The sequence below is a fragment of the Saccopteryx bilineata genome, chromosome 3 (assembly GCF_036850765.1).
Source record: "Saccopteryx bilineata isolate mSacBil1 chromosome 3, mSacBil1_pri_phased_curated, whole genome shotgun sequence".
NCBI classification, from domain to species: Eukaryota; Metazoa; Chordata; class Mammalia; order Chiroptera; family Emballonuridae; genus Saccopteryx; species Saccopteryx bilineata.
In genome coordinates this window covers 64,918,008-64,942,665 of record NC_089492.1, presented here as the reverse complement: position 1 = coordinate 64,942,665, position 24,658 = coordinate 64,918,008, and the positions used below count along the sequence as shown (strand labels likewise).

The 24,658-nt window shown below is 40.1% G+C and overlaps 1 protein-coding gene across 3 annotated transcripts; it reads left to right on the top strand.

The window, feature by feature from the left end:
• The first annotated feature begins 211 nt into the window (after window positions 1-211).
• Window positions 212-8,397, top strand: TCF24 (transcription factor 24). Of its 3 annotated transcripts, none has more exons than XM_066264681.1 (4): window positions 212-514; window positions 1,077-1,489; window positions 5,027-5,170; window positions 8,289-8,397. In XM_066264681.1, exons 1-3 carry the CDS (start codon window positions 214-216, stop codon window positions 5,138-5,140), a joined length of 828 nt encoding a protein of 275 aa, XP_066120778.1. In that variant the 5' UTR covers window positions 212-213; the 3' UTR covers window positions 5,141-5,170; window positions 8,289-8,397. The 3 variants fall into 3 exon arrangements, with proteins under 3 accessions (XP_066120778.1, XP_066120776.1, XP_066120777.1); XM_066264679.1 differs by lacking the exon at window positions 8,289-8,397 and adding an exon at window positions 3,803-3,873 and having other exon boundaries at window positions 5,027-8,001; XM_066264680.1 differs by lacking the exon at window positions 8,289-8,397 and having other exon boundaries at window positions 5,027-8,001.
• The last annotated feature ends 16,261 nt before the right edge of the window (window positions 8,398-24,658 follow it).

Genomic DNA, 24,658 nt, shown 5'->3' with positions numbered 1-24,658 from the left:
GCGGTGTCTGCCGAGAAGGCACGCGGCGCACACTGGCGACTCCTAAAGCCACGCGGGTGTCCCACAGCTCCCACTCCGCTTTGGCCCCTGTGGCCTCCCACCCGTAGGCGTGGAGCGCGCGGGGAGTCACGCCTCCCGAGAGCCTCGACGTGCGGGGAGGGGCCAGCAGGACGTCCCGCCCCTCTGGCCCCGCCCCGCGGGACCGCTTGATTAATGACTCTCCCGCGGCTGGAGAGGTGGCTCCGCCAGGGTAGAGCCCCGGGGACAGCCTCCAAGGTGAGAGCGGACCTTAGCGGGTCCTGCCGTCGTAGCCGACCCCGAGCTTGGCCGGCACGCGCGCCTGACCTCGAGAACGCCCGCGTAAAAGGTGTACCCACCGCAAGCTGGAAGCTGCTGGCAAATTCGGCTGGACGAGATGGAGTGACCCGCACGGCCCTGGTCAGGCAGACCAAGCTCGACGCTGCTCGCCGGCTCGCACAGGGGAGCAGAGATCCGCACGGCCGCTCCAGGAAAGGTGAGGGCCACGGTCCGACTCCCGCCACGCCTCTCAGTCCCGAGGCCCGGAGGGTAGCGGGTGCCTTAGTCCGAGATGATTGAGGCCAGAGGTCCGCCACTCCTCCGACAGAAACACCCTGGGTTCTGTCGTTGCCCCGCGGGTCCAGTGCCTCGGGAGCGAATAGTGTGAGGGCGGCGGTTGTGGGTACCACGCTCTGCGAAAATGATCGGCACTATCTTTACGGCGGGGCTGGCAGGATAATATTCCAGAAGCGCGAACAAGTTCCGAACCAGAGCTTCCTTCCCCAGCAGAGTAGCACTTTCGTTTAATTTGTGTGTGAAAAGTAAAGCCTGCACCGCGCCGCTCCTCGGCCTTCTAAGTATCGCAGGAACTCTCAACCCCCAAAGTCTCCCCAGACGCGGGAAGGCAAACGCGCCCCAATCAAAGCAGCCTGTTCTCTAAGAACACACCTAGGACTTCGCGCGGCCGGGCGGGCGCGCAAGACTAGAGAGAGGGCTGTTCCTCCCGGGGTTAAGCCTGACCGAGGACCCAGCCTCACTGCTCCTTCGTTCCTTTGCAGGACTCGCGGCGCGGATCGTCGCCATGGACCGCGGCGGCCCCGCAGGCAGCCCCCTGATCGCCAGCAACGAGTTCGTGCTCCCTGCCGCCGCCACTCGAGACTCCAGCCCCGGCAGTGCTGGGCCAGGGCCAAACAGTACGAGCGGCGGTGCGCGCTCGGGGAGCGGGCGGCCAGCGGCTGCGAATGCAGCGCGTGAGCGCAGTCGAGTGCAGACTCTGAGGCACGCCTTCCTGGAGCTGCAGCGCACGCTGCCGTCGGTTCCGCCGGACACCAAGCTGTCTAAGCTGGACGTGCTGCTGCTGGCCACCACCTACATCGCGCACCTTACCCGCAGCCTGCAAGACGATGCCGAGGCGCCGGCAGACCCCGGGCTGGGCGCCCTGCGCGGCGACGGCTACCTGCACCCTGTCAAGGTCGGCGGGCCGGGCGCACTGTGGAGCTGGGGTGGCAGCAGGGTATCTTGATTTGCCCCATCTGCCAGCACCTTGGCAGATGCCGCCGGGCTCTCACCCCTCCCTCGGGGTGAGGCATGGAACAGAGGGGCGGAGGGAACTTGGCCCGCGAGGTCCCCACTGCAAAACTACTTCTTAACCTTTCGCAAATAGTGGGTTGAAACCCGAGGTGGCTGGTTAGCGGTGTCTCAGGCTCCTTAGAGGATGCAATCTACAGAATGCCCTTTCCAGTTGTGAGGTTTCTTGGGGATGCCTGGTGAGGTGCTTGGTTGCAGGTCCTGGTAATTTTTAGTATCAGAGTTACCATTTATGAGCCTTTGAGTTTTTAATTTACATAATTACATTTCCATTGTTTTTATCAGCTATTTGAAAATTTTCACAAATTAAATATTCGTGAAATATGAGATAATAGAATTATCTGCCCCTATGTAAGCCTAGGAAACCAATGATGAAGATTTTTTGTAAAACTGGGAACAAAATGAGACCGTTTTACATCTCCACGGAGTAAATTTCAGTACGTTTTAAAAAAGGTTAACCATCATGGACTGGACAGCCACCAAGGGTATTAGAAAAATTATAATGTGCTTATGCAATTTTTATAATAAATTGGCATGTATGTTGAGTAAGCTGAAATACTATGTTCAAATTCTGTAATGTACAGTTAGCAAAAATAATCCATTTTGTTTAATTACAAATAGGTACCTATATATTAAGAAGTACCCTTTTGCAGTGGGGACCTCATGGGCCAAGTACCTATATACATATAGGTAGATTGGTCAGTATTTAAACTCTACATTGTCCTTATAGACTTGATTGTTTTGAAATCTACACTGATTTGGCTTTCTAATCAAAATATGCCATCTTCCATATATTTACTAAACCTAAATTTTCAAATTTTTATTTTTACCATTCTGAAGCATTTGGCCATACACACACAAACACAAAATTATGAGTTAGTCTTAACTATATCAGTGTTCAATAAATTATTGAATAATCATTGAAATGTGGTAAAAAGTATACCCTCTAATATTAACAACTTAAAATTCTGTGGTTAGGTTTAATAAAATTTACTTTGCAAATATAATCAAAAATTATTATAGGCTCATGCTATTTTAAATATTAAATATAAAAATTTAAATATCATTTATTTATAATTATGAAAGCCCCATTCCATTCACCTGTTATATACAGAGTAGAGCATAAGGTTTACAGTTCATATGGAAATTAATACTATAATTAATAAATAATATTATAAGAATAAACTGTGTTTCACATATAACTGTAAATCTACTTTTGTCCCACTCTGTTTTAACAATTTCAGCTGAAAAGTCATTCATTATTAAGGGGTTTGAATTATAGTGTGCATTATATGGCTATTCAAATATATAATTAATATTAGATTTTTTAAAAAGACATTGATTTCAGAAAAAGAAGAGAGAGAAATTGGGGCGGGGGTGGGAAGCATCAACTCTTAGTAGTTGCCTCTTGTACGTGCCTTTATAGGGCGAGCTTGGGGTTTTGAACCAGCGACCTCAGCATTTCAGGTCGATGCTCCATCCACTGCACCACTACAGGTCAAGCTAGATTTTTTTTCTTGACATTTTTAACATTAAGTAGACTTTATTACAAAAAGCATCTGTTAAATGCCTCTTTGTGAGAGATGTAATTCAGATGGAAATCAAATTTTTCACCTTAGTCTCTTGTAGTGTTTTTTTGAATAATGTTTGAACTATAATTTTCAGGTAACAATAAGCTTAAGAAGAGGTTTTTTTGCACTTGATTCATGTACCAAATATTTTTGTAGTCTTTAACTCTTTTAAGAAAAATTAAATCTCATTGTTCCTCTGGATTGATTATTTAGATTTTAAAAGAGAACTCTAGGGATAATGAAACAAGGTCAAAGATTACCTGCTAATGAAATTGTTGATGGTTGAACAAGTGACTAATTTATTTTTAAATCATGTACCGACAATGAGGAAAGCACTGTGAAAGGAGAGTGAATACAGTCCAGGGTAAGACTCAATCCCTGCCCTAAATGAACATAAAACAGAGACAAAGATGGAAATACATAAGGGAGAATGTTGATGGTGCCATAAGAGAGCTATAACCATGGGCTGTGTAGGTTCAGAGGAAGGAGATTTTATATACACAATTGAAACCACCTATAACACATTATTTTACAGACACTACCAAAAATGCTTAACTGTTAAGTCTATATCTTTGATTAATCTAATGCAAATTAAAATATTCTTATTTTTACCTTTTGGTTAACAGAATTGTAACCCTCAGTATTCCAAGGACCTTAGAACTAAACTGATTATACACCACCCTCCCAAAAACAAAAGGTTGGTTCTGAAAGGGTTACTTATGTAATATGTTTTTTCACTGTCATGCCTCGTTGGCAATAAATTACATTGTTCGAGAGGCTATTTTAAAGGTGAATTTAGAAAAAGTTATAATCGAAATATAAAGATGTTGATTACTGAAATATTAGACCTGTGTGAGGATAATATATGCAGACATTTAATCTGGATGTTCTATCTGTATAACAGCAAACATTCTAATATTTGTAGCTTCCAGGTATTGCTTTAAACTAGATAAAATGTTTAGATAGTTGAATTAGTCACTTTTTGCTGTAGTTCTTTGACAAGTGTAGATACACAATACTACCATGTATAACTTCTAAAAATACCTTTTTTTCATTAAATGTATTGGGGTGACACTGGTTAACAAAATTATACAGGTTTCATTCAAGTGCCCAATTCTACAACATATCTGTACACTGTATTGTGTGTTCACCCAAAAATATCTTTAAAGCCAAGGGTTTTGTTTTATTTAGATTTTTATTTTAGGTTTAGTTTAAAATTAAAACACTGTAGGTAGATATATTTTCCTGTACTTAACTATATTCATTCTCCATTATTTCTTGCCTATATGCACACTATACAGTTATAACCAAAGTCTGGAGATATATATATTTCAGGGACAGACAGAGAGGAAGAGAGAGAGATGAGAAGCATCAACTCTTAGTTGTGGCATCTTAGTTGTTCACTGATTGCTTTCTCCTATGTGCCTTAATGGTAGGGAAGGGGCCTCCAGCCGAGCCAGTGACCCCTTGCTCAAGCCAGCAACCTTGGGCTCAAGCCAGTGACCATGGGGTCATGTCTATGATCCCATGCTAAAGCCTGTGACCCCACACTCAAGCTGGTGAGCCCGCGCTCAAGCCAGTGATCTTGGGCTTTCGAACCTGGGTCTTCAGCTTTCAGACTGACGCTTTATCCACTTTGCCACCACCTGGTCAGACTGGGTATATTTTTATTGCTAACATTCATAAACATTTTTTCATGTTGTCTCTTAGACTTCATAATTACAATTGTTACTAGCTACCTAAGATTGCATTTGCATTGAAATATTTGGAATAATTATTATTATTACAGCTTATGTTATATCTGTCATAGATACTAATTTTTGGATTCTTGTTTAAATATTCTTTTTCAGAAATGGCCCATGCGCTCAAGATTATACATTGGAGCTACTGGTCAGTTTCTGAAGCATTCTGTCTCTGGAGAAAAAGCAAATCATGGCAGTACTCCAACAGACTCACAGACTTAGGCTGTCCCTAAGGGGTGCTGAAAGAAAGTGGTATCTATCGTTTTAAAACAGTATGAAGTAATTCTATATTTATTACATCAGACATAACAAACATCATTTGAAAGTTTACAGTGAGAGAGATAGTCACTACTATATAGTACAGGAGACACTCTTAAGAGAAAAGACACATAAAAGCAAAAAACTGTATATCCACAGAATATACACACTTTCTGTAGCATATTTATTACAAACTGAAAAGCTGATACCTATTGATAGTCTTTCTACTTTAAAAGAAATAAAGAAAAGCTGTGTTTGTAATATACCAGTATTTCATTTTTGTAAAACCCAGTGTATGCTTAAAGTTGGTCTAAGAAGCCATTTCAGTTGAAAGGCATGAGATCATTTATTCAGTTTTAGCAGAATATGTGTGAAAAGACTCCGAGGTAATATAATGATGCAGTAACTTCTACAACTACAGTGTGTCCGTAAACTACATGGTGCACTTTTGACTGGTCACAGGAAAGCAACAAAAGACGATAGAAATGTGAAATCTGCACCAAATAAAAGGAAAACTCTCCCAGTTTCATACCTATTCAGTGCAGTTCAATGTGGGCTCATGCACAGATTTTTTAGGGCTCCTTAGGTAGCTATCCCGTATAGCCTCTACAGACTCGTCACTGACTGATGGCCTACCAGAACGGGGTTTCTCCACCAAACTGCCGGTTTCAACTGCTTATCCCACCGAGTAATGTTATTCCTATGTGGTGGCGCTTTGTTATAAACGCACCGATATTCACGTTGCACTTTGGTCACGGATTCGAATTTAGCGAGCCACAGAACACACTGAACTTTCCTCTGTACCATCCACATCTCAACTGGCATGGTCGTGGGCTGCTCCACTATATACACAGTATTATGTCATCATCTGCACATGCACACATGCTGCCACATCATCCTACAGAAACTAGGAGGGTTTTCCTTTTATTTGGTGCAGATTTCACGTTTCTATTGTCTTTTGTTGCTTTCCTGTGACTGGTCAAAAGTGCACCATGACTTTACGGACACACTGTAGTTATCTTTCTCTCTTAGAAAATGGTTTGCTTCCTCGGACCAGGCTTGCCCTTTATCTTAGTGGAGTACTGAATATCTAATTATGTTTCCAAATGTGGAAGGCATTGGAAAACCCTGCAGCTCAGTATGAATAGCAGGTGGGTGTCACTGGGCAACAGGGTTTGTCACCCACCTCCCTGATCACTCCATATCCAGGCCACTCTCTTTCAGGTCCTGGACTAGCTGAGCAGGTGTGGCTGCAGCCACCCTAAAGAGAGTGAGCCTTGTGACCCTCAATGTCACAGCTTTGGCCAGGCTCCCTCTGTTATGAAATGGGAAAAATCCTGTCTGATTTGGGAATTCTGGCACTGAACTGCATCTCGAGGGGTCTGAGGATGCAGAGTGGCCGTCCTGAGATACATCAGGCCAGAGCACACTCCCCTAACCTTGTCCTGATTTGAACCTGTAACCAGGGTAGACCCTCCGCTCAGGGCCTCTCCCAGCACACTGCATGTCACATGCCCAGGAATTGCACCAGCAGTTTCAGCCACTTGGGGGTCAGAGCCCTAAAGTAGAGATGTTGGTCAGGGAACCTACTGAATCTCAAAACAACAGGGTATGGTGGAGACACCTGACAAGAAAATCTTCAGCCTCTTGTCACGTCTTTGCTAACTTAGATTTCTTTGTATTTCCCTGCTTTGTTTATTCCCTCAGTCTTTTATCCCACTTCCCAACTGTAAAGTTCATTTATTCCTCAGTGACCCTGTTTTCAAGTTGCTGAATTTGATCCAAGATTAGCAACTACACAGGCTTATTAATGGGCTTGGTTGAATTATATTGCACTTGAACCATCACTTCATTTTCTCATCACTTCAGTTTTCTTCCATCTTTTGGCAGTGAAATGAAGGCAAAAACTATCATTCAGTTGATTGAGCTCAACATGAGTATGTTTTGGCTCATATCCAGTAGTTTGTAATTTTTATTTTAATGTGAATATCTGCTTTAATGTGATGGAAGCATGTCTTTAAAGGAAAATCTATGTAATCAAAGCTTTGTACATATTACTACGTAGGAAAAATGTTTGTATATTTAAATGTGTGAATATATTTACTTATATAACATTGAAAGAGATAAGTAAAATGAGATATGGATTCAGCCATTCACTATTATCAGTTATTAACATAAAAAGTGCTAACAATAATCTTTTTATGTTAAGCAAAGAAATTCAAAGTTCTTTAAAGTTACCTGAAAATGAACTGTAAATACTAAATTTGGTAGCAGGAATTTCAGAAGAATGGCTTTCTTGCTAATAATCTATTTGGCTACAGTTTTTAAAGGATTTAATTTGGAAAAAAATTATTACTTTTGTTGAATTATCAGACTTTTCTAAGTCATTTTGTTAAATAGTTACTTGTCTTTCACAATATTACTTTTTATGTCTTCTTGTTCAGTTATAAATGTTTCAATGCCAAAAAAGTATATTTCTGTCATAGGTTTTAATAACTTTTTAGAAGATTGCTAAATATGCTAACAGATTTTGGTAGGTTGGAAAATATCAGAGGAGAAATTGCATGTTTTCACCCAAGGTTCAAGGGAGCATGCTGTTTTAATTAATGGTGCATGGTCAGGATAAGGGATACTACTAAAATAAAGTGCTAATTTGAAAATTAATTTAGTCTGTTAATTTTGCATCTGTCTCTAGTTATTTAACAAATACTAAGATACATTTGAAAATCTTTTTACTATATATCTACTTTGCATGAACTTCTTCACCATGCTCTCCTTAAATGGAGTATATATTAAGACTGGGAGGCAGTATAGTTGCATCCCAGTATTATTCCATAATCTGCAAGGGAAATCCCCAGTTAAATATCTGTCCGTCGCTCAGCTCTCTCAGTGATATGATATACACTCAAATTCCTCTGTAATGGTAATTCAGGGCGAGAAGGAAATGCCTTTTTAGAAACCTGAGTTCCAACAGACTTTTAAAGTATTATTGTTTTTCTGATGTAAAACAGTGCCATTTATTGTAAACCAATTATGCATCAATAAGCTATCTTAAAAATATATACATACCTTTTCAATAAGGTTTTTTAATGTTTATTTTTATTGATTTTAGAGAGGAAGAGAGAGAGACAGAAACATCGATCTGTTCCTGTATGTGGCTGGACCCAGGATCAAACTGGCAACGTCTGTGCGTCAGGACGATGCTCTAACCAACCAAGCTATTCAGCCAGGGCTATACATACCTTTTTTAAAAATCAAAATAATAAAAGGAATGAAGTGGAAAATAAAAGTTCTAGAGTGGAAGTAGGTGTTTGGGATAAAGTTGGGGATATCTGTTTACACGTTACTTGATAATAAAAAGAGTAGTTCTGAATTTTTTTAAGGCTTTTCAGATCCAACTACTTCAATCTGAAGAACTACAGATATCCTTAACATTGATTTTATCTATTCATGGAGACTGTTTAGAATGAGAAGAAACTGTGAAAGGAAAATAAATGCTGATTGACCTTACTGAAATGCACAGAATTACTTAGTTGAAATTGCTTTTTAGGTTAAATTATTCAATAACTTTTCTCTCAAAAGGCCTTATTTTATATTCATTAAAGCAACTAACTAGTTATTATCAATTAAAATATTCAGGCTCCATTAAGATTGGTAGGTCCCCAACACCACCACCACCTTCCTGGAGTGGGCAGAGGTAATTCTGCATTTTCTACCACATTATTTAATCTTTTTCAGCGTTGGTGTATCACAGTGTCAGTCTGAGGAAATAAGCCAATAATGACATCTCTGCAGTGGCTGACATGATTTCCTTAGAAGTCAACAACACATGAACTGTATTTGGCATCATTATAAGACAAGCTGCCTCTTGGCGCTATATAAAATTATATTGTTCTTAGCTGACAGGGAGAAGAAATTATAAGTCAAACAGATTGCCTGCCCTGGCTGGATAGCTTGGTTGGTTAGAGCATCATCCTAATACACAAAGGTTACCAGTTCAATCCCCAGTCAGGGCACATACAGCAACAGATTAATGTTTTTGTCTCTCTCTCTCTCTCTCTCTCTCTCTCTCTCTCTCTCTCTCTCCCTTCCCCCCTCTCTCTTCCCCTTTCCCCCCTCTCTAAAATCAATAAATAAAGTTAAAAAACAGATTGATTTGATCCAAATCTACATATTAGATATGTTATTTTGAGAGGATATCTCAATCTAAATGCTCTTTCCTAACTATGTATGGGTTATTGCTGATTATATCAATCATGTATTTTATTTGAAGAGCTATGTACCTTGACTTTTCCAGCATTGACAGATTCTGTTTTAATTTAGTGGCAAATTCTTTTTTTATTAATCATGGCTGGAAGATGTGATATCTACAGTTTCCCAAATGACTTACAATTAAAAGTATACTATTTCTGTCTTTCTCCATAGTACATATACACTTTTAATTTTTTTAGTATTGTTTTTGCTGTTACTGTAAATTTAAAAATATCCAAAAGCTAAAATTCCAATTTGTTTAAAGGAACACTAGGGAAATATTATAAAATATTATAAATATGCATATCTGAAAGAAATTAAGATGTGCTTTTATTACATACTGGTAGATGGTCTTATAGATGACTATTTTACTGAAAAATAAGTTAATGCTCCTTTATTCCTATAGATGTGCTTCCTGTGAACTTTGAGTATGGCCCAGATGGTACTGCAGCACAGTTGGGAATGAGGGACATTAAATATTCTTGCCTAACAACATAAACCTGGGAAGGGCTTCCCCTCCTATGTTTACACAAGTCCTAGTTTCAACTTATAAGAAAAACCAGCTCAGTGAAATATACCTCAATCACTCAAACTCTTTCATTATAAATTATACCATACCATTTAGCTGTCAGAAGCTTTTAAATTATAAACTGAAGAATAATCTTAACTATTAGGCTTAAAGATTATGTCAATAGTCATTTCCTGTTCATATGAATGTTACTGAAGAAACTCATGCATTCCTGCCCTCTCAGGACCGAGAAGTATATCCACGGGGAGCCCTAGGAATAGACTTAAATCACTTGTGTCCATTTTTATGGCCAGTGGAAAGTGGGGGCCATTTAAAACCAATGTGAGGTCTAAAAAAGAATTTATTTTAAACATTCTTATTTTCAAATTAGCTCTGAAATCACTCAAATTAAAAATTTTAAATGTGGGCTATTATAAGTCATCTTAATACTTTACATAGATGGGTATATTGTGTGGGTCATATTTTTGGAAAAATTAAGTTGTATATAAAAATAAAATCTTTTGCAAGATTGTTTCTACCCTATGTGCAGCACATCTGTGCTGCTTGCTGACTGTGAGGCCCAATATCAAAGTCATTTTGAAAGGTAAGCTATAACCAAGTGAAAAAGTGGTGTGCAATGACCGAAACAGGAGAATCAAGAGAAGGAAGAAGGTGGGAGGTGGGAAGCTATTCCCAGATCCTTCTTTCAGAAAGAGTGGGCCAATTCCACCAGTGTCCAGTCAGTCTGGAAGTGTGAAGTTCTGGGACATAGAGGAGAGACTGCCTTGAAAAGGAGACTTGATTTCAGGACAAAACCAGAACAAGAAAGAAAACTAGTATGGGGCCACACCTGGTATGAGAGGTCCAGAGAGCAGCCACACCGGCACTCAGGAGGGATGAGGCCCAGGTGGTTCTATTTCCCTTCCTGGCCAGACCGCCCAAGGCCAAAGGCTGGACAATGTCTGGAGTGATGGTGCTGGTGAGAATGGCCTGACCTAAGACAGAAACAGTATCTGCTGGTCTGGTCTCACCCCCCAACCCCACAACCATGACTTAGGCTACTCTTGTGAGACACGCTCTCATTATATTAGTGCCCTCCCTTCCCTTGTTGAAAGGAAGTTGAGCTTCCTGCAAAAGTGAATGGGAGATGAGTAGTGGGAGGTGATAGCTGTTAGTCAAGATCGACCTTTAGTCAAACTTGGGGATGCAGGGAAGGGTAAGAAGGGGTGGAAAAAGAAATGGATTTTAGAGACCTAAATCCCACTTCCTTATATAGGATGAGTTGAACACCTGTGTGAGTCAAGTTCCTTAGGACACCCAGTTGTTCACTAAGGAGAGGAAGGGATCCTGTATTCTCAATTATTAAACGATATGGTAGCCTGCAGCCTTCTCTACTCACTGAATTAAGGGCCTCTGTTTAAGGGCAGATTCCTTCTAGAATGAAATACACCTTTGAGGTTACAAAACTAACTCAGAATTTCTAGCAAGATAGTAGACCTAAAATTCAAACTTTATTAAGAGAAAAAATGGAATTCTAAATTCCAAAAGTTGCCCTCTGTGTGTAGGAGCCAAGATTGGAGGTCTATAAATAGAGATTGACTCTGAGTGGTAACAGAGATTGAGGAGAGTCAGGCCAAGGTGCAGGTTGGGAGAAGGGCCACAGTGCAGACAGCTTTGTCTTCTGCTTTGGGTAAAGTGGGGAAGCATGGGGCAGTGAGGCAATGGAGATAAGGGCTGGCCTCACCACAGTCTTCCAGGCATAGCCTGGGAAAATACAAACCTATGGAGTAACCCTGGATTCTGTCCAGAGCCACGTCCATGTAGGTGGCAACGGGCTGGGGGACAAACACAAGGGGAAGGGGGTGAGAGGCAATGACTGAGTGCAAAGCCTGAGGGCTGCTAGCACAATAAGCCAGGGGCAGAAGCTGCTGAGAGTACTCAGGCCAGGAAACCAGAAATCAGGGAGATGGCAAAATTGGGGCCCCTCAAAACAGGAGGTTGTAAATATAACTCAAGGCCACAGCAGTGACACCACCACCACTTGGAAGTAACAGACACACTGTCAGTCAGGTCTAGACCCAGAGGACAGGAGGCACGAGAGATGGTGGTCCCCCCCCCCCATCTCATTAGACACATAATTTCTCCCTAAAGCTAACCAGAGACGACGGAAAGGGCAGGTAGGAAGCCCAGAGAGGGGAAAACAGCCCTGATGGAGTTTCAGTTTCTACTTGACTGTATATCTAACAGTCTGCCTGTTTGACAGATGTTTTTCCTCTTTAAGGGTAGGGGGATTCCAGAACAAAAAGAGATTAGATACAGGTTATGAAGAAAGCGACTTTATTTTCCTCACATACAAGTAAGTCACAGTGTGGACATTTTAACCCATTTAGGTATATTTTACGTATCTTACAACTATCTGCATTGACAATTTACAACTTAATTGTTCAGTATTCCATTTGTTTGACCTTATCATTTCAAGCACACCTAAATGAGTGATTATGAAGGTACTGAGGATATTCATGGACATTGCAAATGGATTAGCAAAACTCACAGAGCATGAGAAGCTTGCACAGGGCTGCCCACCTTGTCATGGCAGAGCCAGGATGCAGCCACAGGCAGCCTGGCTCTGAGGGTCTGGCTCTGCTTTGCTCTGCTTGGCTGCCTGCCCTGTTAGCTGCCCGGGTGCTTCAGGCACTCCAGTTTGCCAGCCCTCTGTCTGGTTAGAAAACATCCTTTGCTGCAGATCTCTTACTGTGGTGAGCATTTCTTAGTGTTTGCCTTTGACAAATTTTCCTTGCCTTTCGCCCTCCTGTCCTCAGCTCACAAAGCTGACATGAAGTAATAGCTGAGACAGTGCATGTAGGCAGCTCAGCACAAGTCAGGCATGTCTTCTCTGGCTGGTTAGCTCCATTAGATGGAGGGTTAAAGACGGCAAGGTAAAGCATGACACAAACATCCAAGAAGCCATAAAGAAAAAGATGGGCAATTTTGACTACATAAAAATAAATTCATAAGGAAAAAAAAACTATAAACAAGGTGAAAGACAAAGAGCATACAGTGAAAAAAGTCACAGCATACAGGATACTCAGTCAGTGGTCCCCAACCTTTTTTGGGCCACGGACCGGTTTAATGTCAGAAAATATTTTCACGTACCGGCCTTTAGGGTGGGATGGATAAATGTATCACGTGACCAAGACAAGCGTCAAGAGTGAGTCTTAGATGGATGTAACAGAGGGAATCTGGTCATTTTTTAAAAATAAAACATCGTTCAGACTTAAATATAAAACGGAAATAATGTAAGTTATTTATTCTTTCTCTGCGGACTGGTACCAGAGCTTGGGGACCACTGCTCACAGTAGTAATTACCTTTATACAAAATTGGCTTTCACAATTTAAAAAGTAAAAGGCTAGCAACTCAGTAGAAAATTCTGCATATGGTATGAATAAGCAATTTACAGGAAGAAAGCAAACAGCCAGTATCTTTATGAAAAGGTATCCATACTCACTCATTAATAGAAATTTAAACAGCAATGAAATAAGATATTTCATCTATCAGAATATTATAAACTGTCCAGTTATAAGTAAGTTTGGTGATGTCATGTACACTGTGGTGACCACAGTTAATAATGCTGAAAGTTGGTATGAGAGTAGATCTTAAAAGTTCTTATCACAAGAAAAAAAATTGTAACCATGTGAGGTGATGAATGTTAACTGAACTTATTACAGTAATTATTTCCCAACATTTAGATATATCAAAATAATTATACTGTACTCCTTAAATAATGTTATATGTCAATTATATCTCAATAAAACAGGGTGTGGGGAATGGTTAATTGGACTCAGAAGGTAAATGACGGTGACTAACTTTTTGGCACATTGGAGTTAACTTGTTTTAACCAGGCCCATAATGTTTGAGCATGTATGTTTCTGATGAAAATAAGTCTCTAATTTTTATCCTCATGCTGTTTTCCCCTTTGTCACATAATATTAAATGGAAGAATATAAAAAAAAGAATACAAATTTAAAATACCCATTATTGGTGAGGATGTGGTAATAAAGACTGTTGCACTATTGGAGTGGAAGCACTTTTTAAATACAATTTGGCGCCCTGGATGGTTGGCTCAGTGGTAAAGCATTGGGCTGGTGTGTGGAAGTCCTGGGTTCAATTCTGGTCAGGCACACAGGAGAAGCACCCATCTGCTTCTCCACCCCTCCCCTCAGCCATGGCTCAGAATGGTTGGAGCAGAATGGAAGATGGCTCCATGGTGCTGAAATAACTCAGTTGCCAAGCAACAGAGCAGCAGCTTCAGATGAGTAGAGCATCACCCTGTAGGGGGCTTGCTGGGTAGAGCCCGGTTAGGGCACATGTGGGAGTCTGTCTCTGTTTCCCTGCCTCCCGCCTCTCATGTAATAAAAAAAAATAATAATAATAATGAATAAATAAGTACAATTTGGCGCTCTCAATATTTCAAGTGTTTACACTGACTTAGCAAATTCCACATTTAAAAATTCCCCTAACAATAGATACCCTTACATTTGCAAATGTAAATCAATAATTATTACAGGTAGTCATCATTTTTTACCTCACAATCTGTAAATTTAACAGTTTTCTCTGTCTTCAGTATTGGCTGCACCCAAGTAACCTATCAAAAATGGCAATCTGAGGATGTAACATATCCTCTCAAATTCCTTCAAGGGTTTGCTAGCATCTAACGGTGATGCTTAACCTCTTAACTTGGCCTATGAAACCCCTACCTATATTATTGCTCTTCATTTCTACCACTTTCAACTTTATACTTTTAAGTTGTAGAAAAGACACACATACACACACCTATTTCATGCTTCAGTGCCTTTGTTCATCAATCATTAGTTAGTTGGTCCACAAATATTTTTTAATGCTATATATAGCACACATTATTAATTGCTTACTCTATCAGTTAGGAATTGCATTCATCTGCTAATAAGAAAGGCCCAATCACAGTGGCTTAAATAAATTAGGAGTTAATTTTCTCATGTAAAAGAAATCTGCAAATGGTAAGATGACTTCATTAAATTATCAGAGTCTAAGGCTTGTACTTTTTTCTCATTGGTCAAACTGGTTTACAGAGTCTTCCCCAGCTGTAAGGAAGGTATAACAGTCTTGGTTTGGCTCAAGTATTTGCTTCAGTCTTGGTTTGGCTAAAGTATTTGCTTTAGCTAGTTTAAAAAGAAAGAGGCTGATTATAGACTACTAGTGACTTACAGAATTATTAGGATGAAACTGGGGCTGAATTTATAGGAAAAAGTTCTGAAGTCATTCCACAGAACTGGGCTGTCAAGGCAGCTGACACTTCTGCCCTGGTCTGGATTCCATCTACCATGGGAAGCTGCCCCCACAGTGGCTGACTCCAGAAGCCCACTGTCTTTGCTGCATATATGTCAGCAAAATGGATGCCTCCTGGCTTGCTTTTCTGCCAACATAACTCAATTTAGGATTCAGAATTTTGCACCAATGTACTTGATTGACAGGACCTAATTCACAACCTGAATTTTACCTGTAAAAGAGTGTTGGAATATATAATACTTAGCTTTTCAGCCTCTGAAGTGCAGAAATGCAGATAAAAGAAGACCAGAATAGCTATTTAGCAAGCCAGTCTCCAGCATCTACTACAGGAAGCAGGGGAAGCAGGTGTATGCATTGGCTCAGCACTAAGACTAGGCTGAGTAAGGGTTTCATTATCAGAGAAGAGGGCTGGGGATGGCTACAGGGACAGCAACAAGAATATCTGCCACAGGACCCTGACCCAGTCTTAAGAGATGAACAAAGATTTCCCTAAGAAGGCAAAGGGATGAGAAGAGCATTCTAGGCACAGATAAAAGCAAGTGAGAAAAATATGCTGCTTTGAAAGAAAATGCTTGGGGAAGGAGGATGGCTACTTCACATATATTATTTCATTTAATCCTCACAAAAATCCTGGGAATAGCCTGACCAGGCGGTGGCGCAGTGGATAGAGCATTGGACTAGGATGCCAAGGACCCAGGTTCGAGACCCTGAGGTCCCCAGCTTGAGTGTGGGCTCATCTGGTTTGAACCAAAGCTCACGAGCTTGGACCCAAGGTCACTGGCTCAAGCAAGGGGTTATTCAGTCTGCTGAAGGCCTGCGGTCAAGGAACATATGAGAAAGCAATCAATGAACAACTAAGGTGTCGCAATGCGCAATGAAAAACTAATGATTGATGCTTCTCATCTCTCTCCGCTCCTGTCTGTCTGTCCCTGTCTATCCCTCTCTCTGACTCTCTCTGTCTCTATTAAAAAAAAAAATCCTGGGAATAAATGCTATATCATTCTTAATTTTGTTTTTTGTAAATTTTTTTTATTTTTATTAATTTAGTAGGGCGACATCAATAAATCAGGGTACATATGTTCAAAGAAAACATGTCCAGGTGATCTTGTCAATCAGTTATGTAGCATACCCATCACCCAAAGTCAGATTGTCCTCTGTCACCTTCTATCTAGTTTTCTTTGTGCCCCTCCCCCTTTTCCTATCCCTCCCCCCCTCATAACCACCACACTCTTATCAATGTCTCTTAGTCTTGTTTTTATGTCCCACCTACATATGGAATAATACAGTTCTTGGTTTTTTCTGATTTACTTATTTCACTTCGTATAATGTTATCAAGATCCTACCATTTTGTTGTAAATGATCCGATGTCAACATTTCTTATGGCTGAGTAGTATTCCATAGTGTATATGTGCCACATCTTCTTTATCCAGTCATCTATTGAAGGGCTTTTTGGTTGTTTCCATGTCCTGGCCACTGTGAACAATGCTGCAATGAACATGGGGCTGCATGTGTCTTTATGTATCAATGTTTCTGAGTTTTGGGGGTATATACCCAGTAGAGGGATTGCTGGGTCATAAAGTAGTTCTATTTTCAGATTTTTTGAGGAACCACCATACTTTCTTCCATAATGGTTGTACTACTTTACATTCCCACCAACAGTGAATGAGGGTTCCTTTTTCTCCACAGCCTCTCCAACATTTGCTATTACCTGTCTTGTCAATAATAGCTAATCTAACAGGTGTGAGGTGGTATATCATTGCAGTTTTGATTTGCATTTCTCTAATAACTAATGAAGATGAACATCTTTTCATATATCTGTTGGCCATTTGTATTTCTTCCTGAGAGAAGTGTCTGTTCATGTCCTCTTCCCATTTTTTTATTGGATTGTTTGTTGTTGAGTTTTATGAGTTCTTTGTATATTTTGGATATTAGGCCCTCATCTGAGCTGTTGTTTGAAAATATAATTTCCCATTTAGTTGGCTGTCTGTTTATTTTGTTGTCAGTTTCTCTTGCTGAGCAAAAACTTCTTAGTCTGATGTAGTCCCATTCATTTATTTTTGCCTTCACTTCCCTTGCCTTTGGAGTCAAATTCATAAAATGCTCTTTAAAACCAAGGTCCATGAGTTTAGAACCTATGTCTTCTTCTATGTACTTTATTGTTAGGTCTTATATTTAGGTCTTTGATCCATTTTGAATTAATTTTAGTACAAGGGGACAAACTGTAGTCGAGTTTCATTCATTTGCATGTGACTTTCCAGTTTTCCCAGCACCATTTGTTGAAGAGGTTTTCTTTTTTCCATTGTGTGTTGTTGGCCCCTTTATCAAAAATTATTTGATCATATATATGTGGTTTTATTTCTGGACTTTCTATGCTGTTCCATTGATCTGAATGTCTATTTTTCTGCCAATACCATGCTGTTTTGGTTGTCGTGGCTCTATAATATAGTTTGAAGTCAGGTATTGTTATGCCCCCAGCTTCGTTCTTTTACTTTAGGATTGCTTTGGCTATTCGGGGTTTTTTATAGTTCCATATAAATCTGATGATTTTTTGTTCCATTTCTTTAAAAAATGTCATTGGAATTTTGATGGGAATTGCATTAAATTTGTATATTGCTTTGGGTAATATGGCCATCTTGATTATATTTATTCTTCTTATCCAAGAACAAGGAATATTCTTCCATCTTATTGTATCTTTTTCAATTTCCCTTAACAATGGTAGTTTTCATTATATAAGTCCTTTACATTCTTTGTTATGTTTATTCCTAGGTATTTTTTTGTTGTTGCAATCGTGAAGGGGATTATTTTTTTGAGTTCGTTCTCAAATGTTTCATTGTTGGCATATAGAAAGGCTATGGACTTTTATATGTCAATTTTGTATCCTGCGACCTTACTGTATTGGCTTATTGTTTCTAGTAGTCATTTTGTAGATTCTTTGGGGTTTTCGATGCATAGGATCATATCATCTGCAAAAAGTGATACCTTTATTTCTTCTTTTCCAATATGGATGCCTTTTATTTCTTTGTCTTGTCTGATTGCTCTGGCTGGAACCTCTAGCACCACATTAAATAAGAGTGGAGAGAGTGGACAACCCTGTCTTATTCCTGATTTAAGGGGGAAAGCCTTCAGTTTTGTGCCATTTAATATGATGTTAGCTGATGGTTTATCATATATGGCCTTTATCATGTTGAGATATTTTCCTTCTATACCCATTTTGTTGAGAGCCTTAAACATAAAATTGTGTTGTATTTTATCGAATGCCTTTTCTGCACCTATTGATAAGATCATGTGGTTTTTGTTCTTTGTTTTGTTGATATGGTGTATTACATTAACCATTTTACGTATGTTGAACCATCCTTGAGATTCTGGGATGAATCCCACTTGATCGTGATGTATTATTTTTTTAATATGTTGTTGTATTCGATTTGCTAGTATTTTGTTTAGTATTTTAGCATCTGTATTCATTAGAGGTATTGATCTGTAGTTTTCTTTTTTTGTGCTGTCCTTGCCCTGTTTTGGTATGAGGGTTATGGTGGCCTCATAAGATGTGTTTGGAAGTATTGCTTCTTCTTCAATTTTTTTGGAAGACTTTGAGTAGAATAGGAACCAAGTCTTCATTGAATGTTTGATAGAATTTGCTAGTATAATCTTCTGGCCCTGGACTTTTATTTTTGGGGAGGTTTTTATAGATTTTTCTATTTCTTCCCTACTAATTGGTCTGTTTAGGCTTTCTGCTGCTTCTTGACTCAGTCTAGGAAGGTTGTATTGTTCTAGGAATTTATCCATTTATTCTAGATTGTTGAATTTAGTAGCATAAAGTTTTTCATAGTATTCTACAATAATTCTTTGTATATTTATGATGTCCGTGGTGATTTCTCCTTTTTCATTTTGGATTTTGTTTATATGAGTTCTTTCTCTTTTTTCCTTGGTAAGTCTTGCCAAGGGTTTGTCAATTTTGTTGATCTTTTCAAAGAACCAGCTCCTTGTTCTATTAATTTTTTCTATAGTTTTTCTGTTTTCTATTTCATTTATTTCTGCTCTGATATTTATTATCTCCTTTCTTCGGCTGGTTTTGGGTTGTCTTTGTTCTTTTTCCAGTTCCTTAAGGTGTGAAGTTAAGTGGTTCGCTTGGGCTCTCTCTTGTTTGTTCATATAAGCCTGAAGTGATATGAACTTCCCTCTTATCACTGCTTTTGCTGCATCCCAGAGATTCTGATATGTCATTGTATTGTCATTTTCATTTGTCTGTATATATCTTTTGATCTCTGTGCTTATTTCTTCTGTCCCATTCACTTTTTAAATTTTTATTTATTTATTCATTTTAGAGAGGAGAGAGATTTAGAGAGAGAGAGAGAGAGAGAGAGAGAGAAAGGGGGGAGGAGCAGGAAGCATCAACTTCCATATATGCCTTGACCAGGCAAGCCCAGGGTTTTGAACCGGTGACCTCAGTGTTCCAGGTCAACACTCTATCCACTGTGCCACCACAGGTCAGGCTGACCCATTCATTTTTTAAAAGTATGTTGTTTAGTTTCCACATTTTTGTGGGGTTTTCTTGCTTTTTTTTGCAGTTGAATTCTAGTTTCAAGGCTTTATGATCAGAAAATATGCTTGGTACAACTTTGATTTTTCTGAATTTGCTGATATTGTTTTTGTGGCCCAACATATGGTCAATTCTTGAGAATGATCCATGTACACTGGAGAAAAATGTATACTCTGTCACTTCGGGATGAAATGTCCTGTAGATGTCTATCATATGCAGATGCTCTAGTGTTTTGTTTAAGGCCAATATATCTTTATTGATTCTCTGTTTGGATGACCGATCTAGGGCCGTCAGTGGTGTATTGAGGTCTCCAACTATGATTGTATTTTTGTCAGTTTTTGTTTTAAGGTCAATAAGTAGCTGTCTTATATATTTTGGTGCTCCTTTGTTTGGTGCATATATATTAAGAATTATTATCTCTTCTTGATTCAGCATCCCCTTAATCATTATGAAATGACCATTTTTGTCTTTTAAGTACTTTTGCTGTCTTGTAATCAGCATTATCAGATATGAGTATTGCTACGCCTGCTTTTTTTTTTTTTTTTTTTTTGATGTTATTTGCTTGGAGTATTGTTTTCCAGCCTTTCACTTTGAATTCGTTTTTATCCTTGTTGCTTAGATTAGTTTCTTGTAGGCAGCATACAGTTGGATTTTCTTTTTTCTTTTTTTTTTTTCATTTTTCCAAAGCTGGAAACAGGGAGGCAGTCAGACAGACTCCCGCATGTGCCTGACTGGGATCCACCCGGCATGCCCACAAGGGGGCGATGCTCTGCCCCTCTTGGGAATCTCTCTGTTGCATCCAGAGCCATTCTAGCGCCTGAGGCAGAGGCCACAGAGCCATCCCCAGCGCCCGGGCCATCTTTGCTCCAATGGAGCCTCGCTGCAGGAAGGGAAGAGAGAGACAGAGAGGAAGGAGAGGGGTAGGCGTGGAGAAGCAATAGGGCGCCTCTCCTGAGTGCCCTGGCCAGGAATCAAACCCGGGACTCCTGCATGCCAGGCCAACGTGCTACCGCTGAGCCAACCGGCCAGGGCCGTATTTTCTTTTTAAAATCCATTCTGCTACTCTGTGCCTTTTTATTGGTGAGTTTAATGCGTTTACATTTAGTGTAATTATTGACACTTGTGAGTTCCCTATTACCATCTTATACATTGCTTTCTGTTAGTTTTGTGTCTTGTTTGAGTCTTCTCTTTTGTTTTTCTACCTTTTGTTTTTGTTTGGTTGTATTCCATATATCTTTCCTCTGTTGCTATCTTTTTTAAATCATGTGCTTCTGTGGTGGTTTTTTCAATGGCGGTTGCCATTAAGTAATGAAAAGTGTTCCTACTCTGTTCATTGTAGTGCACTATCTTGTGAGTACTTCTGTACTCCATTGTCCTTTGCTACTGTTAATTTTCGTCCTCTCCCCCTTTTTTTGTTTTTGTTGTCACAGTTTAAATTTGATTTTATTGTTTTCTTGGTGGAGCTTTAACTTTTGGTTTTGTTTTGTTTTGTTCTTTGTATCTGGTTGGAAAACCCCCTTTAGTAATTCCTGGAGTGAGGGTTTTCTGATGATAAATTCCCTCATCTTTGCTGTATCTGTGAATGTTTTTATTTCTCCTTTATATTTGAAGGATTGCTTTGATGGGTATAGTATTCATGGCTGAAAGTTCCTCTCTTTCAGGACTTTAAATATTGGGGTCCACTCTCTTCTTGTAGCTTGTAGAGTTTCTGTTGAGAAATCTGATGGGCCTTCCTTTATATGTTCTATTCTTCTTTTCCCTGGTTGCCTTGAGAATTTTTTCTTTGTCATTGGTTTGTGCTAATTTCATTATGATGTGCCTTGGAGTAGGTTTGTTGGGGTTAAGAAAACTCGGAGTTCTGTTTGCTTCTTGAATTTGAGGCTTTAGTTTTTTCACAGGCTTGGGCAGTTCTCATCTATTATTTGTTTGAATATGTTCTCTGTTCCATTTTCTCTCTCTTCTCCCTCTGATATACCTATTATTCTTATGTTATTCTTTTTGATGGAGTCAGACAATTCCTGTAGGGCCTTCTCATTTTTTTAAATTTTTGAGTCTCTTTCTTCTTCTCTCTGTTGTGCCTCAAGTTGCTTGTCTTCTATTTCACTAATCCTACCTTCTATCTGGCCAGTTCTATTAGCTAAGCTTGTTGCCTCGTTTTTAAGCTTGTGAATTGAGGTTTTCATCTGTTTGATTTGTTTTTATAGTTTCAATTTTCTTGGTAATATATTCTTTGTGTTCATTGAGTTGTTTTCTGAGCTCCCTAAATTGCCTTCTGTGTTTTCTTGTATATCTTGGAGTATTTTTAGGATTTCTATTTTATTTTATTTTATTTTAATTTTTATTTTATTGATTCATTTTTAAAGAGGAGAGACAGAAAGGGAGAGGAGAGAGATAAGGGGGGAGGAGCTGGAAGCATCAACTCCCATATTTGCCTTGACCAGGCAAGCCCAAGGTTTCAAACTGGCGACCTCAGCATTTCCAGGTCGACACTTTATCTACTGCGCCACCACAGGTCAGGCCGGATTTCTATTTTAAATTCTCTGTCATTTAGCTCCAAGGTTTCAAATATATTAAGTTTTTTCTCCATAGATTTTTCCTCATCTATCTGTGCTACCTCTCTGTCTTTTGTATCCATGATATTCGATTTCTTTTTCCTTAATGGCATCTGAGGGTGGTTTTGTTGATAGTATTAATGAGAATTAATAAAGAATAAAAAGTTTAAAAAAATAAAAAATAAATTTTAAAAAATTATTATCCCCCTCTTTTTTCCTCTCCTCTCCTCTCCCCTCCTTCTTGAGAAAATCTTGTGGTGAACTGTGAATTATATTGTGCTAAATAGAACAAAAACTACCTATAATGGAGGGCCTGAGTTGGGGAGAAGTGATTCAGGGGCAAAAAAGGGGGTATGGACCCACAAAATGCAAAAAAGGAAAATATTTGGGTCAAGAATAAAATGATTTGCTTTTAGGTGATGGTTGACTAAGAGATATGATGAGAGGAAAAGAGGGAAACAGGAAAAGCGGAAAATATTAAAAAATTACTTTTGTATTTAGTGGAGCAAGAACTAGATAAATGGGAGAGCCAGGGTTCGGAGCACTGCTAGTGAGTAAAAAAGCAAAGTAAAAAACCCCCAAAGTGCCACAAAGAAAAATTTGAGTCCCAGATAAAGTAATTTGTTCGTGATTGAGGATTGAATGAGAGGAAAAGTAAAGGAGAAAAGAAGAAACTAATATAGAGGGAGGGAAAAAAAGGAAAGAGGAAAACACAAAAAGAAGAAAAAAGAAGAAAGAGAGAGAGAGAGAGAGAGAGAGAGAGTTAAGGGTTTTGGAGTGCAACCCTCATAGAGAGAAAGGAAGAAGAAAGAAAAGATAATGGGAGATGTAACACTTATGGGTAGTGTAGTCCAAGGAGAGGAGAGAGTAAGACCGGCAGAGAATTAAACGATCAAATTGAAAGAGGAAGAAAATAAGATAAGAGAAACAAATGAACAAATATAATAAAATGGGATAGGTTATAAAGTCTGTGGATTATTCTTGATTTTGAGAGGTTATCTTCTTGCTTTTTCTTTTTTTTTTTTTAATTTTTTTTATTTGTTCATTTTAGAGAGGAGAGGGAGAGACAGAGAGAGAGAAGGGGGAGGAGCTGGAAGCATCAACTCCCATATGTGCCTTGACCAGGCAAGCCCAGGGTTTCGAACCGGCAACCTCAGCATTTCCAGGTCGATGCTTTATCCACTGCGCCACCACAGGTCAGGCTTCTTGCTTTTTCTTTTCTCTCCCTCTTCCTGGATGGTGACTCTGTACCCCGGGTTCTGCCCCTGTGGCACACTTAGGTAGAGGTTTGCAGTTGATAAGTCTCTATGGCGATGTCATATATTGGGCTTTAGTCTCGTTGGCTGTCGAGGCTCATTAGCATTTGCAGGCTCCGCCAATGAGAGAGTCCGTATTCCCGGAGCCTCTCTCCTAGTCTTTCCTTCCTGAATTAGTAGCCTCATGATCCAGGTATGGGGTTGCTGCTGCCTTTGCCTGGAGAGAAAGAGGCTCAAAGAGCTGGCAAATCCCCACTCAGCGCAGGGCTCTGGGTAAGGCTCAATCAGTCAGAGCCGCTAGTATAATCAGGTAGGGATTCGGCCCACACAAAGACCTCTGACTCTGCCCCTCTGTCTGGGAACACGTGCACCCACTCCCGGGGGAATCTCTCACCCACTATCTGCGCTCGCTGACTAGGATATCCGGCCAGCCGCCTCTTACTCTCGGTGAGGCGCCCCGCCCGCACGGAAAAGTTCCAGCGTAGGAAATTTCGCTCCCACTCACTCCCTGTGTGCTGCTTTTTGGGGCGCAGGGGCAACCTCAAGACTCTGGTTTCAGCCCACAGAAAGGCCTCTGACTCTGCCCTTCTGTCCTGTAACACTGGCTCCCACTCCCGGGGCTCTACGAGGAATCTCTTGCCCATTATCTGCGCGCCCCGACCAGGAGATCAGGGCGGATGGCTGTCCCAAGTGCCTTTCTTTGTCTGGGTTTGGTGAGAGCATTAGCTTCCTCACCTTGGATGTCTGTGCCACAGCCTGGTTTGGACGTTTGTGCCGCAGTCTGGTTCTATTCACACCCTATGCCCGCCTTAGTTCCTATACTCTCAGTTCCCAGTGAAAGCAGCCCTTATTTAGGTTAGTGAGGAAGGCGGAGTGTTTCTTCCTCCTTATTTCCTTTGGGGTTTATTATATATTTAGTCAATTTTTCGCTCAATCATACCTTCGCTTTTAGTGTGGAACTTCTGGAGGCTCCAAGGATAAATTTTTCTGTCTCTGGTTGAAGATCTTGTTATATTTTGGGGGAGATTTATCGGTATTGCTCCTTATGGCACCAT

Excerpts from the sequence above, each read along its gene's own strand:
- TCF24 (XM_066264679.1), top strand. The coding sequence starts at position 214 with ATGACTCTCCCGCGGCTGGAGAGGTGGCTCCGCCAGGGTAGAGCCCCG. Across the intron at positions 515-1,076 it reads GCACGGCCGCTCCAGGAAAG|GACTCGCGGCGCGGATCGTC; the intron begins GTGAGGGCCACG and ends GTTCCTTTGCAG. Across the intron at positions 1,490-3,802 it reads GCTACCTGCACCCTGTCAAG|AATTGTAACCCTCAGTATTC; the intron begins GTCGGCGGGCCG and ends TTTGGTTAACAG.